We start from the raw sequence: 16,320 nt of genomic DNA on the forward strand, positions 1-16,320 counted from the left end.
CTTTCAGCTTAATATGATAATTTGGAGCCAAAACTGATCCAGGGTGATGGAATATTTAATGACCTAGGACAGATTTTCAATAAAAGCCCATTTGGCAAAAACATGCCGTAATACAACCATATTTCTCAGAGGCACTTATCACCCTGGCAGAGCACAGTGTGCTTATGATGAGCACGACAGCTGAGTGTTGTATGGGCCCTCAGCCAAATGATGGCTCTGTCCCTCAACTTGACCGGACCGAGGAAATCACCACATCCGTCTCTCCGTACAGTCACAGATGTCATAGACCCTCATTGGTCACATGCAAGGACAAACCACAGAAGGAAACCTTAGACATATGTTATTATATATCCCTCACCACACACACACACACACACACACACACACACAGACACTACACATTGTTGCACAGAGAGAAAGAGGCACACACGCAGCACATACACACAGTGTTGCATTTCCCTGTCCTTCAGGGCTTTAATTTCCCATTTCCTGATGTGGCGAGGGCGCTGATCCGTTGCCTATCCCGGGGAATCCCGCCATGATTCTCATCCGTCAGCCCACGGAAGGCCAGGGATTGATCTGTATAAAGTGTCCATGCTGTTGCTACCGTAGCTAGTCAGCAGGAACTAATCGCCACTCAAGGTCCAGTCTCAGCTTAGTACAATGAGGCTGCGTACGGGTAGCCTGGAGAAAATATGTGCTGTGAATTTGCTAATCTATGTTCAAAACCAAAACTGTACCAGTCATTTGGGTCAGCGTAATTGTCGTGCATAGTTTATTTTTGTTTTCTCTTCTTTGTAACGTGGAGTAGGCCTATTCTTTGTGGATGGAGCCACAATCCTCCTGACCCCAGCCAGGGACCTCTTTCCCTGAGAAGGGACATGCATGGTTAGCTTAAGTGATCCGGCTCAGCTGGACTGGCTTTGTGCCTCTTTAGTGCCGTTCTGCTAAAGAAAAATTAAAAAGGCACTAGATTCAATAAAAGCATGTATTTTGTCACTAGACAGCAACAACGTGCTTTAAAATGTATACTGTATGTATCTTGCAGTTATATTTTAGCATCCTATTTGTGCACGTAGACCGCCTCTAATGCCAGTATATGCTGTTTAATCTTGGTTGAAGCTTAAGAAAATGACAAAGATCCCTTAATATTTTGTTTCCCAGAAAAAAATACTACCTAAAGAAATTAACACAATCTATTGATAAAACATGTTAATAAATACATAACATATTTCACATTTTAACAGAGTGCTGCGGCACTGACTCAGGCTTCAGTAGAAACACTCTACTGGGACACACAACTTACAGTCAACAGTACCTGAAATGCAAATGAATTTGTAACAATGAAATCTCCCTATTTATATACTTCTGTCTTCTCCCTGTTTTCTAGGCAGACATTTTTTTTTGTGAAAGTCCGACTTTGTTTGAATGATGTTGCAGAATTTACTTTTTTTTCTGTAATATAACAAATAACAATAATGAAGCTTTGAAGATAAAAACTTTTTATATTATCTTATTTTTGGGGTAAAAAAAAACATTGCTAGTGGTACCACCAAAACCCCCCAGCAATATGAGGAAATATCTAATAAAAGAGCTAACTACCTGCTCCGTCAAACGAATATTCAGTCGTCTTCCACCAGTCGTGGTGTATCGACTACCAAGCCTTGAGGTTGTGAGGATAGCAAACCATCCCAACGAGGCTGCAATCGACTTTAAAGCCTTGCTCATTTAATCATTCAATCTCTTTCTTTTCTCATCTCTGGTGGTACTTCTGGACAAGAAAATGAAGCAAATTAACATTGCTTTTCATCCCAAAGAGCTTGGAGCTTGTATTAATGTCGTCAGTCCATCATTTCCTGCTCTGTCTTCCACACCTTCACAGTGCGGCACCATTGACTCTGGCTCCTATGTGAACCTGACTGAAAGAAACCTGCAGGACGCTCAGAAGTTTCTGCTGATGCACGAGGTGGTCCAACCCGTGGTTCCCGTGCCCTACTTCATGGAGGACAATGTGCGCTTCACTCATGTTGCGGTGGATGTGGTGCAGGGGAAAGACATGCTGTTTCACATCATATACTTGGCTACGGGTGAGTTATTGGCAATCGGTGTATGCATTGTGTTTGACTTCCAAGACTTTGAGTCTTTATCCTGGACACATTATTTTTAGTTTTTTATTCATTTGCATTTTTATTCTGAAAACATATGTCAATCCCCTTCTCAATATGCATGATGGGGTCCTACATAACAAAATCATTTCCCTATTTGGTTATCTCAGGATTACGATTTCTGTATTTCTGTCTTTATTTCCCAGGTTTGATATAGAGGGGGGACGGGGTGCTGATGTCATGTAGTTCAGGGCACCAATCAGAATCAGGGGATGTTAGTGGAGCAGTGAGTTTCTGCTCCTTGCTCACGGAGCTGTTCATTCCCTCCTATCCCCCGTTGAAGGCCGTTCCAGGCCGCTCCGCTCAATAACGCTCGGCGCTCAACCCAGATTTCAACCCGCTCCACTAAAATTGCTCACCGCTCGCTTCTCAGCTTCCTTTTGAAATGACTTTGTGAACTCCATTGTCGAGCTTGCGACAGACGATTTATGTCAAAAAGTAGTGTGGGTGAGCTTGTTCATTCCCATGCCCTGATCGGGTTTCAGACCTACACAGTCTGGCACCAGTAAATTAGCATGGATTAGCATTTTAGTTGCGTTAAACTCTTAATATGTAACATTAAAACACAGCTTTGTAAATTGAAGCCTGATCTTTACTTATATTGTCATGAATATTGATTGTTTTATATAGAATACTTACAAAAATCAAAAATACCTTTTCTGTGGTCATTTGTAAGCCATTTGAAGTTCAGGCATTGCAAATAAGAAAAACTTGTCAGAATAATGAAACCAATAGAACTGTACTTCTGAGGAGGCTTCAAAGCATTGACTTGACCCAAGTTAGATCGTTCTTTCCTTCCACATGTCCTCCATATGCACTGACAGAACACACACATCATGTATCATCCCCATGCAATTCCTCACTAAGACACTGTAGATACCATGAAACAGCCAACAGCCAGGTGTCAGAAGAAAACAGACGGGTAATTAATAACACATGCGTACAGCTCTCCCTTTACCCTTACTTGTTTTCCCTGTCTGCGTGGCACCACCTGCTTATCGGTCGAATGTTTGATCACGCCAATGTGACAATATGTGATGTTAGACTTGGCAATGTGCTGAAAACAGTATCAGCTAGACACCAGATACACACCCGCGTTTGGTGTTCGTGCTGTATTATGATGTAACACCCAATATGGATTATGTTCGGATGTACTGGACAGAATTTGAACCTAGTGACCCACTTCACTGTGCTAATGTACCATAGCCCCAGTGGGAAATGTCAACATGATCTTCCTGTTGTTAGTCAGTGTTATTTTAGGATATCACACACTCTCACACACACACACACACAAACACATGCACAACCTGTTCCAGTTCACTGGCTCTATGCTTGGCATATCCCTCAAAAACTCCCCTCTCATTGTTTGCATGGTGCTGTGATCAATGTAGCGTCGGACCAGAGCTGCCCACACTGCAGGTTCCCCAGACACTAACCAGACACTAATGAAAACATCTGAAATCCTGCCAAAGCCATTGGTTAGCGCACATACTGTACCTAATCACATGCTATTATTAACGCTTAAAAGCACCCTGCTGATTGGGGCCATTGTGGAAAACCTAATCGTTCCAACTGTGGGTCCAAAGATGTCAAGGTGTAGGGTTATTTTATTCAAACATGTGGTTTGCAGCAAATTTACTTTACCTCATTATTCAGCACTCATTAGTAATTTCAGCCCTGCGGCAACATTTTCTCTTGCAGTTAACATGGACAGATTTCAATTAAATCCAAAGATTTCATTGACTTTCTGGTTTCTAACCAATTGTGAAGCTCTAAGTTGGTGAAAGTAAATGCCTTGGGGGAATCATAATTACTTAGTCATTAGGTATCACTCATTGAACAAGTAATTGCATCAACCCATGAAGGATTAGAAATTGAGAAATTATAGAATAAGAAAAGCATTTTTTTTATTGCAGAAGCACAAAGACAGGTGCAAATTATTTGCTAAAATGTAGAGAATACAATATGATTGTAAGTATTATAATAATGTGATGCAACAACTATGTTGTTTAACAAGCATCCACAAAACCTGCTGATTTCCTGAATGTGGCTTATCAGCGGCTAACATTATCGGGCCAGCTAAGAAGCTGGCAAAGCCGGACTGGAGACCATACTGATATCCACCCTCCTTTATATGATCAAACAGATCACATTTCTGATTGTCCAAATAGTAACACTTACAATTGTAATCATATTCCTTTAACACGTCACTAAGTAATGTGTTACTGTCCCATACTGCTTCGGGCTTAACTTTTACATTCCTTACTTTTAAATTAAGTATTAGCATTCACCCTTCTTTCATGTATAAGAGATTATGTTTGTTTTTTCTCTCCGACAAGAAATTGCCCCCAACAACATCTCACTGGGCCTACCTTACATAAAATAAGGGTCAGGACGCATTCACAATGGCATGGGTTTCCACACCCTTCACAGTGGTTTCTTGCCCTGGAATATCCCTTCAAAGAAAAGCCAGAAATCATGAATTCATGTGCATTACTGTACCAGTTCTCTGGTTGCATATACAGACCTGCATTTTGATGGCATAACCAAGCTTGACAAGCCAGCCACCACCAGTCTTATTCCAGAACCTCTCTGGTAGGATGATTGCTGTGTGGTTTACATTGAGTTCACATTGGCTTGTGTGCAGTGTTGCTCATCCAAGATATTTTTGTTGTTGTTTTCACCATATCAAACTCTCTGTTCTTCTTACCCTGCCTCTCCTTTTCTCTCGGCCACTTTACCTTTTCTCCTGCAGATAAACAACCGCCTTCATCTTTGTGACTGGATTCTTTCCCCCCACCCCCTCTTTCTCTTCCAGATTACGGTACTATCAGGAAAGTGCTTTCCCCTCTCAATCAGTCTACGGGGAGCTGCCTGTTGGAGGAGATCGAGTTGTTCCCGCCCAGGAAGAGACAGCCGATCCGAAGCCTGTTGATCCTGCACAGCCGCAGTGAGCTTTATGTGGGTGTAAGAGACCAGGTCATCAAGATCCCACTTAAGAGATGCAGCTACCACAAAAGCAGAGAGTGAGTACATGCACAGACCAGCACCATTAATCTCAATGGAAACAAATGTGCAAATGTGGACTCAACAAAGTTTTCCTTTTCATTCCTTTCATTTCTCTTTATCTGAGAGGGCCAGGCTGTGTGTTGGTCAGGGGCCTTTGTTGATATTTAAAATCCTGTATATCAGCTTTTGTCTGAGCCACTGTAGGTGCCCACGGCTCGTCGTCATCAAACCGTGCGCTTTCTGTAAAGTTCTCTTGCAGCTCTGTGTGTTTAGCAGATATATTGACTTTCTGTCTGTCTGGAAGACGCTCAGTCAGGGCATACATATTAGTGAAGAAATACCCGAGGCAGAGGCCAGAGTGTAGAGACGCACCACAAGATTGGGATCCCATCCATCATCGCGCGCAGAAGAGGAATCACACCTGCATTCCTTATCTCTGGCACAAAGAGCTGTTATTGGAATCCACAGAAGAGTTAGGCTTCATATTTCAGCTGTGGCTCTGTGATACATGACGTAGACATTACGGCACTTCATTGCCTTTTCCCAGACTTCCCTTTTTTTCCATTTTAAGACAGTGTTAGAGTTTTTAGGAAAGCCGAAAAACAAACAAATCAGATAAAAGAAATAAAACCATGCAAACAGACTGGCAGGTACAATACTGGGGGGAGTTACTGGCTTCATCGCTGGTACGTCTATGAGGTATACCTGCTTGATGTAAAAAAAAAAAGGCTGCTGTTTGGCCGTGTGTGCTGTGTGGCTCACTGAAGGGTGGTGTACAATCTGCCAGGCCCTTAAGGCCCCCTAAAAGACAGTATTATCTTGTTATTTCTCCCTTTCATTTTGTGCTGCTGTCGTCACCCCTGATATCCTTGTCGGTACAGATAGAGTCCATAATGCTCTGCTTTTCGTTACCCAGACGTTATGCCAGCCACAGTGTGTGCAAGCAAGCCGTATGCCTTTCTGCATTTTCACATGGATGGATGCGTATGATCTTGTGCCCTTGCACTCGTGTTTGTGTCTTTGCTCAGTTCATTGTTATGAAACTCAACTTAAGTTACATATCACTAGGGTCATGTCTAAGCTTGTGGTGTAGAGATATGTCATTGTGCCGTCACCGGAAGACTTGCATTTGCATGAAAAGAGTAACATCGGGCTTTTTATTGCACTCAGTAAACCACCTGAAGCAGATGCGGCAAAGACAGAACCCGCTATCTTTGCTACAGTTTCCTCACAGAGAATCTTTATGGAGCTGATAAGGCAGTTGAGTCAGAAATGTATGTGTGTGTATGCGGGCTCAAAACAATAATCCTTGCGCTTGGCTGAAGATTACCTGAAGAATCAGTCAGCACATTGTGTTAAGACATGATTTTAGGCTGCTGATCCAATGTACCCATTGCAGAGCAGTGCAAGACGCTTATTAATGTTTTTCTCCTGCCTTTCTGATCTCTCTCCTCTCCTCTCTGTCACTTAAGGAGCTTCTCTTCTCCCTCTCTTTTATGTTAATTTGCTTTGTGCTCACCTCTTTCTCTGCACCTCTACACGTCTTCTTTCCTGTTTCTCCTTCTCTCTTTTGCCACACTCTTTCAGTCTTACCTCTCCCATTTCATATTTTTACCATCCATCATTTATTCCACCACTTTATCTTCCAGCTTTCTCAATAATCTCCCTGCTTTGTCTCAACCTGATGTTATATATCATGTCCTGACACAATGCAGAGCTATCTGTTTTCACATGACCAGGTAATAAAAGGCCATTAAAAGTGAAATGTATTGTCCTTCCAGAGCCTGCGTGGGAGCCAGGGACCCATACTGTGGTTGGGACTTGTTGTTGAAGAAGTGCACCACGCTGGAGGAAAGCGTCAGGATGAGCCAATGGGAGCAGAGCATCACAAAATGCCCCGTGAGTGTCACTCAGCGGCTGTCCGACTCTTACACACCTCATCGTAGTTCACTTCGCTTGTTACTCACTTTCTTTGCTGTCTCCACTGTGAAACTTTAAAGTTGGTAGACTACTCAATTATCCTTACTCGGCCTTCATGGTCGCTCTCCCCTCCACGTGAATTTAATACTTCCATTCATCGTTGCTCCTCTCTTTTGAAAGCTACAGCCTGCTCTGTATTCTTTCCATACGTTCAATTACAGGCAGAATCCCCTAAAACCAGGCTGCGAAACATATCTTCGCTAAAGAAAGGGCATCTTGGGACCGAACCACTTCAAGGGAGCGACGTGTACCCCGCTAGTGATCCAGAGCACAGACTCCCATCATTCACCACTGACTGCTTGTTCATCAGCAAAACAGCTTTTCCATTTATTTTAACATGCACCACATTTTGGAGCGGTATTAGGGGCCGGGCAACTCTTTTTCAGACATTTTTCAAGCCAGTCACAGCGGAGAGTGCTGTGGGCCATCGTGCCCTTTTATGTGGCTTCATGTTCAGAAGAACATTTGGCAGTCAAGCCACTGAGCAGCACCCAGTGGCATCTGTCAGCAGAGCTCTGGCAGAAACACTGCATTCTCATATGCATTCAGATATATAAATGGAGACACATAATTGTACATGCATATGCACATAGACGCGCATATTATAATGTTGCAAAGTCACTACTGGTTGCAGCAACAACAACAAAAAAGAAGATTATGTCAGAGTCTAAGGCTCCCTCAGCCAAGTATTTCTGGAGTCATTACTCCATCAAACAGTCATACTTTCATGTCAGCTATAAAGAGAGGAAACAGGAGGGACAAATTAGGAAATCTTCGTACCGGCACTTTAAAAGCTCACTTATTAACAGCTTCCTGGCAGCTGCTCTTTACATAAAACTTGTCATTTTCACACTCACAGTTTTAAGCACACACCACATATAAGCAATGTGTTAATTGGGCTCTAGAGGGTCTGGTAGATGTTTCACAGTCTGTATGCTTAGCTGACTGTCTCTAAACTATTACTTTGAATGCAGGCTTTGAGTACAGATAAAGTCCAGCAGTGTAGCCACCAATACTTTAGATTTGATGTATTTTCATGTGGCCACATACCACTGCCCACACTAGTTATGGAATATGTATTTACCCACTTAAACCTTGGTCTAAGCAGATCCAATCCATTTAGAGTGAGCATGAATTAACTTTGGCGGTAATCACTTTATATTCTGACAGAGATGAATGGCTTTACAATGGGGCTTGTGAAGCCAGACCAGAATGGGAAAATGATTTCTGCTCGCAATATTTCCATGCCAAGATGTGAAAACTGAAAAACACGAAGCTGTCTTGCATCACAGTTAGTGTTTCACTCCCTGTGAGTCCATTAACAGTTTTGAAAACGGCTCCACTGTCTGCTCTGTTATTTTCTCCTGCAAAGTGGAAGTGTTGAGCTGGAGGCCAGTCCAGGTTTTTCACACACGTTGTGTAGGCAGAGAGGAGATATGCTTTACCAACTTATTCACAAACGCCATCTGGCATCACAGATTCACTATATGGAAACCAGAAATTAGTTTCTCTGTAGTTTTAGGCTCAGGCACTTTTCTGTACGTTTCCACTCAAGTGAAATGGAAATGTGTACTCAATAAATGTTTTGAGAAGGAACTCACTAAAAGGCATTTCAACCAACCCCCACTCTAAAAAAACATAGTGACAGTCTTCTTTAGAATAAGAAAGAAACAACTTTTATAATTTCTGCCTGGGAAAAATAAAGTATTTTTTTACTCTCATAAAAAGCACTTATGTTTTATGCACCATAAAACATGAGTGCTTTTCATCGCCTTTCAGAATTGATCTATCATCCTGTTTCAGGCACAATTTCATTTATGTTTTGGCACTGTCATGAAATTACATTTTCAAACCAGTAGAATTATATTACTAATATTTTTTGGGACAACAAATTACAGACACATCATAACATTTATAGTATTGGCTATATACATGATTGGTAAACTATGCTGTCTGTCTTTTTTTAGTTGTTTGCTTTTTTAGGCAGCCCATCAATACAAATGTTGCCTGTCTTATCCAAGCGTCCCCCATTTATGCACACGGCAGAGTACAATTACCAAAAAGAGCGGAGGTCAAATGTTATTTCTGCTTCTGCCAAAGCAGCTGATGATCATGCTCTCTTTTCTCCCCGTATGAAATTGTTCTTTGCATTTGTAAATCACCCTGAAATGTAGCAGCGACATGGCTTATATCATCTGCAGCTCTGAGTCTCACTCCGGTGCGTTTTTGTATTTAGCTCATGTGCCCAGGACATCACTCGTAATTCATAGCTCCTGTAATATCTGAGCCTTCCTGTTTCATTCTGTTTTGCTTCATATATCTATTTATGCTGCCACTTTTATTTCCTCATATTTCTTTCCTTTGTACGTGGCCATTCACAGCTTTCATTTGCCTTTCTGAATCTCTCTTGAGCTGTTTTGGAATATCCTCGTATCCTAAGACAATTTTCATATAGCTTCCTCATGTTTTCAGCACATTTTGTCCATATAACTGCATGCTTTTAGATGTGCTGCAGTAGATGTAATGCAGTTATTTTTGCATCTATTTGAGGAGAATTGATTTCTGTTTGCATCCACATTCGCCGTCCCACAGCAATACATTCCTGAGAGCATCAGTCTAATGCAAGAACCAGTTTATCCGAAAAGCCATTACTCTCTGTTTTATTTGTGTCCCTTTTCATTGCTAACAGATCCGTAACGTGACTGTTGATGGAGGCTTTGGCGCCTGGTCAGGCTGGTCCACTTGTAGTCATAATGATGGCGGCAGCGCGGGCTCCTGTCTGTGTCGGACACGAGCCTGTGATAGCCCCGCCCCTCATTGTGGAGGCCAGCATTGCTATGGCATTAGTGTCGAGGTCGCAAACTGCTCCAGGTACGTTCTTTGTTGATACACATCTGTAAAGCCTCCTCTTTTTTTTATTTGAGATATCTTGCATCAAACATATCCTTGCATCAAAGATATAATGTGTGCATTGTTGATGACGGAAACACTTGAGGATCATCTTCATTATTAATAATGTATCAATTGTTTTTTTAACAATAAATTCATCTTTGAGTCTAATTCATTTCTGAAAGCAGTAACCTCAACTCAAATGAAATACTCAAAATTATATTATCTGACTAGCAGTAAAAGAAAAAGAAAAAAACTGATATTAAATTTAAAGTGACACAGAAACAGAAAAGTACAGCTCTATGAAATCCGTGCTTTGTAAATTGAGGTAACAAAGGCTCATGGTGTGATCAATCCCTGAGTTTCATGGAACTTAATAGTTGACATCTTCCTGCTGTAGTCTTGTTCTTCCAGCGACCATCACCACTGCATCCGTAGCTAAAGTAGCTGAGACTGATGTTGCTCTGTGTGTCTCCATAGAAACGGAGCGTGGACTCCTTGGACCTCCTGGTCTCCCTGCAGCACCAGCTGTGGCATCGGCTACCATGTCCGTCAACGCTCCTGCAGCAACCCGACCCCTCGCCACGGTGGACGAGTGTGTGTGGGCCAGAACCGTGAGGAGAGGTATAACACACACACACACACACACACAGGTTTATACATTCAGTCACACGTACTAATTAAAGCAAATACATGCTGTAAAAAAAGACAGCTATTAGCCATCAGTTAAGAAGCATGGCTTCCACTGTGTCTCTTTTCTTCTCAATTCTGTCCAACTTTGTGACAGCCAATTAAGGAATGACTGGGATAGGCCTGGGCTTGGGTAATTATCTGGCATTCACACACAGGCCGAGTCTACGTTTTGAAGCTTTGAATGCTTTGCAGCAGATATAATCGTCTTTTTATAGATGTGTTTTTGTGGTTGCTAAACAACCTTCTAGGCCTGAAAAAAAATCGTTTTTTCAAGGAGAAAGAATGTGAAGTAGCACAAAGAGACATACAAAGCAGCCCAGGTAGATCACGTCGAGCAATTTCTTAAAGTGAAAGTTTTGTTCTTCTCTCAATTTGTTCTAGCTATCTCAAACTTTATTTCAGTGTTGGCCAAATCAAAAAGATCACTGAGGAAAGCTGTGACAGCATCCATGGCTATATTACATTATATAAATGTCATCTTCATAGAGACTAATAGTTCTTAGCTAACACATTTCACTTCTGTATCTATGAAGCCTCTGCGTCACCAAGCAAGGCATCCTGCTGATGTTTTTCATCCAACTCCTGCAGTTTGCCATAGACGTGCCAATAAATACAGTTCAGAGGGAACAGGAAAGCAAAAAGTAGAAAATGAAGTGTTACCGATCGTTGCCACGGCAACAGAAAGAGTATTGTGATAGACAATTAATTGGATATGGCCTTCAAGGATGAACCTTATATTACATCCTTTTTTTGCTCATTTCTTTGCACTTTGTCATTTCCTCACTCTCTCCTCTAACCTCCCTTTTCTCACTCACTGATGCTCCTGGCGGAGCAGTCCTTGAGAAGAGGACTGCTCCGCCAGAGGCTCTGAGGAAAATAAATGGAATAACCGGCACAGCCCTGTTACTCACAAGCCACACCAGAAAAACGCTGTCTGGCACTAAAGACCAAGGGAAGCAGGTTTTGACCCCCCCCCCCCCCCTTCTTTTTCCGAGCTTTAATCTCCTTTGTTTCATCTCCCCTTCCTGCTTTCAGTACTTGCTCTGTTCAGCTCTTTAAAACACCTTCGGCCAGTTAGGGGCCAGCTGTGAGGGCTGGATAGGGATCTTTGAGAGAGGAGTCTTTGTGTGTTTTAGTGAGTCTCTGTGTGTGTGTGTGTGTGGGGGGGGGGGGGGGGGGGGGGGGATGGATGGTAATGCAGAGCGATCAAGAAAAGGTGTTAACAGATGAATTATCCTTTGTCAGTTTAAGTCTGCCTGAGGGTGAAAAGGATGAGACGGACACTCTACATTGTTTGTGTGTGTGTTCAATGTGAGCATAAACAGGTGTATCAGACATGTACATCACCAATGCTTGCAGAGGAAATCTTCTCATTGAAAGCTTTAATCCGTAATGTCATGAAAAAGGTCCGGCACTTTATCAGCTTGAGCGTGCCGAACGATTCTTTTAATAGTGTGAAAGACTTTTATTTTATGGGGCACAGGCCCCCTTTAAGAGGTGTTAGGCATCTGCAATAAGCCTCGCCACTCACTTTGTTCTTCCCATGTTGCCTCGAGGACCCAGTTTGGATTAATGCGCAAGACTTATGTTCAAACAAGCATGCATATGGTGTGAGCTGATAATTACACATATTTACAAAAAAAAATATATATAACCTCTTTTCTCACCTCTTCTTTTTTAGCCAACAGGCTTCCCATAAGTTTGACCCTCATTGTTTGCAGCAGGCAGAGCCTTTAAAGACAAAGCAAATGTTCTGAAACCGGCCGTGCACAACAGCGCTATGGGCTTAAATCTGGCTGTTTAATGCCTGCATTTATTAACCGTCTGTTGGTATTTCCCTCAGCGCACACGGACAACGTCCACACTGCTTACTCAGCCTATAGCGAGTAATTAGGAGCGTTTTATTCTGATCAGTGTGTGTTTTAGAGTTAAGAGAAAAGGGGGAGATGGAGATGGACTAAAGCTAGGACTGCTTGATCGCAGTAGTTTTTCATTGTCCTGTGGTGCAGCTCTGCATACAAGCCTGTGACGATGAATGTGTGTGTGTGTGTGTGTGTGTGTGTGTGTGTGTGTGTGTGTGTTTTTGCAAGATTGTAACTCCTGACTCCTCTTTCCCCACTGTATCATCCCACTACGAGTGTGCAGATTAGTATAGTGGAGAATAACACACTGCTCTGAGGATCTTTACAACCAGGAGTATACAGAATGTAGCTTTTGATTTGCCATGAACAGTAGCAGAGTATTTGGGAATAGTATAATAGAAATACCCAGCCTGAGCCTCTAGAGAAGGATATAACGTTAAAGCTAGCACAAGAAGACTCCATTTTCCTCAAAAGGCACTCATGCGCCAAAATACAACAAAATAGCAATAAAAGCAATTTTATAGTATGCGTAAAAGTTAGCAAATAAATGATATGGCTCTAATAAGGCTGGCAATTGACTGTCGTTATTGTATAATGAGGATGGAGTATTTTAGATTTTACTGTAATAGTGTCTTGTAAAAACAATGTCATTAGATGAGGTGCATGCATCTTTCTGGCTTTTTTAGTAGGCTGTATCAATGAATTATACAGAATGCATATGCACGTTTATTGAGATCAGAGATGGAATTTTAGATGTACTGGCCACTACACCATGCACAGAAATGTTCCCACAGACCCGTCTAGGGTGGCATGATTCAGATGTTCTGGTTCTCAGTGCACTGTGTTCTCTCTACTCCTTTTCCATTTTCCACAGACCAATCAAAAGCACTGGTCAGACAGTACATAATCCAGTTTTATGTTCCCAGTATAAGTTAAACTCTATTGTCAAAGCTTGCTGACTACCTCATATATCTTTTGTCATGTCAATCGTGTAACTAGAATAGACAATCCAGTAACTGAATTAAAGATGCACTGATCAAAAGAGTTCCTGATGTATCTTAATGAATGACGTTACGTGCTGATCCCACGTGGTCTTTGCTCTTGTTGCCCCAGGTACTGTAATGAACACCTGCCCTGCCCTCCGCATGTCTACTGGTCGGCCTGGTCGGCATGGGAACGCTGCACCGTGCCCTGTGGCGGAGGCGTCCAGGCACGACGCAGAACCTGTGAGAACGGCAACGACTGTCCCGGGTGTGGTCAGGTATGTCAGCGCTCACACGCGCCATCTTTAAACCCGTCTTTGTCTCTGTCTATTCATTCTTCAGGAGCTCAGCCTGAACCATTTCATGCGAACAGTCAGTGGTGATGAGATTGGAACATCTTACACGACGAAATCCCCTGGCTATATTTATACAGTGGCAGCCGCCATCAGATTTATTACCAAGGCGTATTTAATACCACACACACAGTAATCATTCCACATATGAATGGGCTTATTTTCCTGCCACAAAGCTTTCGCCGAAGCACGGATGATGCAAGGAAGGGGTGGAATATGAGTGTTCTCCTGACAGAATTATGTGAATTATGCTTGTGTTATTTCTGGTGCTATTACACATACACACACACACACACACACACACACACACACACACACACACAAACACATTCCCTCATCCACAGTCCTGGTAAAAACAAGCGGGAATGAACATTAGCTGTAGCTCCTCGTGTCCCTCTTGAAAATGGATTGAAGAATATGGGTCATGGGCTTAAGGATACATACTTATATACAGTACATGTTTGTTTGTTTGTTTGTTTGTTTGTTTGTGGGCTTTCTTTACCAGTTTAGTTTTGGATAGTTAACGGAAAAACAATGATCCTGGTTTAGAATTAAGATAAAAAAATCGGGATTATGCTCATTCACAATTAAAAGGATGACATTTTTTTTCATTTGCAAATTGCACACACAGACATAATTCAATCACATTCAGCCAAAAGAAAGACAACCCACAGGTTGTGTACTGGCTTGTTGTGAAGCTAAATAACATAGTGCCAGCATTATGAAACATCCCACACAAGCGAGCATATAGTATTTGATAATTACCAATGACACATTAGTAGCTCCAGAAAACCCAAATGAAAAGACTGACTTTCCATTAAGTAGCAATTTAGCAGTCGCACCAAATGGTGTATGTCTCACACACATAAACACCGTTTCCCATCAGATGGCATCTGTCTTATTTTTGACATTACGCATCGACCATTATCTTCACAGGGGCATCCTGGGAATGCAATAGGGATCCTAGAGCAACTCAGTCCAGAAAAGGGAACTGATGACGAGCACGAGGAACTCTCAGTACCTCCTCATGCTGTCGCCAAAAGGGAAAGCCTGTCTTTGTCTGTCTGGAGTTGTGGGTTTGATGTGCGCAGATGAGCTCAGGCTCAACAGGAGATATTTGAGGTCGTTTTCAATGGTGTCAAGGGCAGAGGAGAGTTACATTCACTTACTTTCCCCTCTTTGTGTTGTTTTGCTACCTCATCGACTCCCTGTCTTCAGCCTTTGCAACATGGACTTAATTGGGGCCGTCTCACCACCGGAGTTGTAATTATACAGAGTTCAGAGCCACTTTATCTTTTCATGGGAGAAACTTTATTTGGACAACTTCGCTAACTTGTATTATAGCTGTATATTTACTCCGATCAAAAAAACACTTGCTACCTTTCATTTACAACTCTATTGAGGTGCTCAAATGGCACGGCTGTCGGTGTTTAACAATTGCTTCAATGCGCTTTAAACCCCTAATAAGTAAAGGTCAAGTGTTCAAGACAGGAAACTGTATTTGAAACACCTTTCCAATAAAGTTGGTTTTATAAATGAGCATTTAGCACTTGAAGATCAAGTAGGAGGGAATACATTCTTTTGATTTCTTCAAGGACCCACTTTTCTTCAAGTGAAAAGTTTGTTTTTTTATGCGCCATCTGTCTGTGTTCTCTTCCCCCGGACAGATCCATGTTTAATTAAACAGAAGGAGACCACTCACACATAATCACACACACACACACACACACACACACACACACACACACAACACACACAGGTTGCAGCTTCTGTCATCAACAGCTACTTTTTTAGACCGACCCCCTACTGAGACCTGAAAAGATGTACACTGTGTATTTCTCGGACGTTGTAGCGCAAAGGTACATGTGTGCATTAATGTGTAGCTGTCAGGATTGATATATCGCCATAGCAGCCACCTGTGATCAGCTGATCACAGCTCCTGGCGTTTGCCAGACATCAATCGACAGCAATGAGCTAACATCTGCTTGGTGTTTTACAGGGATGTCATGCAGAGAATTTGCAAGAAACACTTTTGTTACTTATTTTTGAAAAGTATCAAAGATGAACCGAAGTTGGTGATGTCAGTCTGGTCAACACATCTCACATGGTGTAAAGTGAATCGCTTGGAAGAAGAAAAAATTATTTGGTTGTTACTTTTTTCGTTTTACTATTGATCTCTGAAGCAAAATTGTCTCTGCCTCTCCACAGGGAGCTCTCAGTGCACAGTCACACACAGAGTAGCTCAAGTGAAGCTAGTAGGGATTCAGCTCAAGGACACTTTCATTACTCACTATGCAACCCTGCAAAAAACAAAATGTTGCTCCACGCATGATTAAAAGAGCAAACTCTCTCGCTGCTATATTTCCATGAAACCGTAAGTTTGACC

General features: G+C 42.2%; 1 protein-coding gene across 1 annotated transcript in view; it reads left to right on the plus strand.

The window, feature by feature from the left end:
• sema5a (sema domain, seven thrombospondin repeats (type 1 and type 1-like), transmembrane domain (TM) and short cytoplasmic domain, (semaphorin) 5A) overlaps positions 1-16,320 on the plus strand; it is an 83,672-nt gene that overhangs the window by 40,867 nt on the left and 26,485 nt on the right. The window contains 6 exon segments of the mRNA XM_034560312.1: positions 1,883-2,087; positions 4,984-5,191; positions 6,956-7,073; positions 9,844-10,025; positions 10,524-10,667; positions 13,712-13,859. Coding sequence (XP_034416203.1) covers positions 1,883-2,087; positions 4,984-5,191; positions 6,956-7,073; positions 9,844-10,025; positions 10,524-10,667; positions 13,712-13,859 — 1,005 coding nt within the window.

This window comes from Cyclopterus lumpus, chromosome 20, assembly GCF_009769545.1.
Source record: "Cyclopterus lumpus isolate fCycLum1 chromosome 20, fCycLum1.pri, whole genome shotgun sequence".
Lineage (NCBI taxonomy): Eukaryota > Metazoa > Chordata > Actinopteri > Perciformes > Cyclopteridae > Cyclopterus > Cyclopterus lumpus.